Source organism: Cebus imitator, unplaced genomic scaffold, assembly GCF_001604975.1.
Source record: "Cebus imitator isolate Cc_AM_T3 unplaced genomic scaffold, Cebus_imitator-1.0 Scaffold51, whole genome shotgun sequence".
Classification (NCBI taxonomy): Eukaryota; Metazoa; Chordata; class Mammalia; order Primates; family Cebidae; genus Cebus; species Cebus imitator.
In genome coordinates, this window is record NW_016107366.1 from 9743647 (window position 1) to 9744695 (window position 1049).

At 45.4% G+C, this 1049-nt stretch overlaps 1 protein-coding gene across 1 annotated transcript in view; it reads left to right on the plus strand.

Moving 5' to 3' along the window:
• TXLNA (taxilin alpha) overlaps window positions 1–1049 on the plus strand; it is a 20738-nt gene that overhangs the window by 3499 nt on the left and 16190 nt on the right. The window contains exon 4 of the mRNA XM_037738210.1: window positions 521–612. Coding sequence (XP_037594138.1) covers window positions 521–612 — 92 coding nt within the window. The remainder of the gene's footprint in view (window positions 1–520; window positions 613–1049) is intronic.

A 1049-nucleotide genomic window follows, 5' to 3' on the forward strand; every position in this document is an offset into this window, starting at 1 on the left:
AAAAAAAAAAAAAAAAAAAAAAATCTTAGGATCACATATATGGAAAGTATCTTCATTTTAAAATTCGAGGTTTGTCAACTCTGTTGACAAGAGTTTAGTATTTCTCAAGGAGGCTAAGATACTTACTCCTTTTTGGATCCTACCTCTATCAGGAGGGTGGGCCTTCCTTGCATTGAAACAGTAGCCCTGAAATCATAAGTGGGACACATTTGGTCTATTGGTAGAGCAGGCAATTTTTTTCCTCCCACCATGGTGCCCTATAAGGAGATTTCACTAGGGTCCAGTCGTTCATTTGATGAGCATTTGTTGAGCATATGCTCTGTGATGTTACTATGGACAGCACTGGGGCTACAGTGAGGAAAGGATTGAGTTGGTCTCTATAGCAAGGAAGGCAGCTAATCAACAAGCAAAATACAAGGTATGATGGGGAGGGCTGTCTTTAGCACTCACGAGTGTGAGCCCAGGCCTGGAGGGGACCCCCGGAGAAGAAGTTGCTTATCTTTTCTCCTGTGCTTTGCAGGGAAGGAGATCACATTGCTGATGCAGACATTGAATACTCTGAGTACCCCAGAGGAGAAGCTGGCCGCTCTGTGCAAGAAGTATGCTGAACTGGTGAGTTCCCCCCTCTGCGGGTACCTTCCCTGCCTTGGGAAAATCAGCATGCCACCTGGTGTAGGGTTGGGGGTGCAGGGGCAGGTAGGTGGCTTAATTCCTAATCAGCTTTTCTCTGAACTATCTGTTAAATGGGGTCACTTCCCAGCCAGCTCTTCAGGGCTGTACAGTAAGAGAAGAAACTGCACATTCCTTGAAAGAAATTTCTCAAAGAATGATTCCAAGATGGTAGAGCCCTTGTTCCTGGCCTGAGTTCAAGACACCATGTGATTTTGATGCATTTTCCTCAAATACAGATGCATAGAGCCATTATCACACTTAATAAAACTAACACTAATCAGTTGATACTTTTTTCGTTTAAGACTACTACAAGGGCTGGGCGCGGTGGCTCAAGCCTGTAATCCCAGCACTTTGGGAGGCCGAGGCGGGTGGATCAC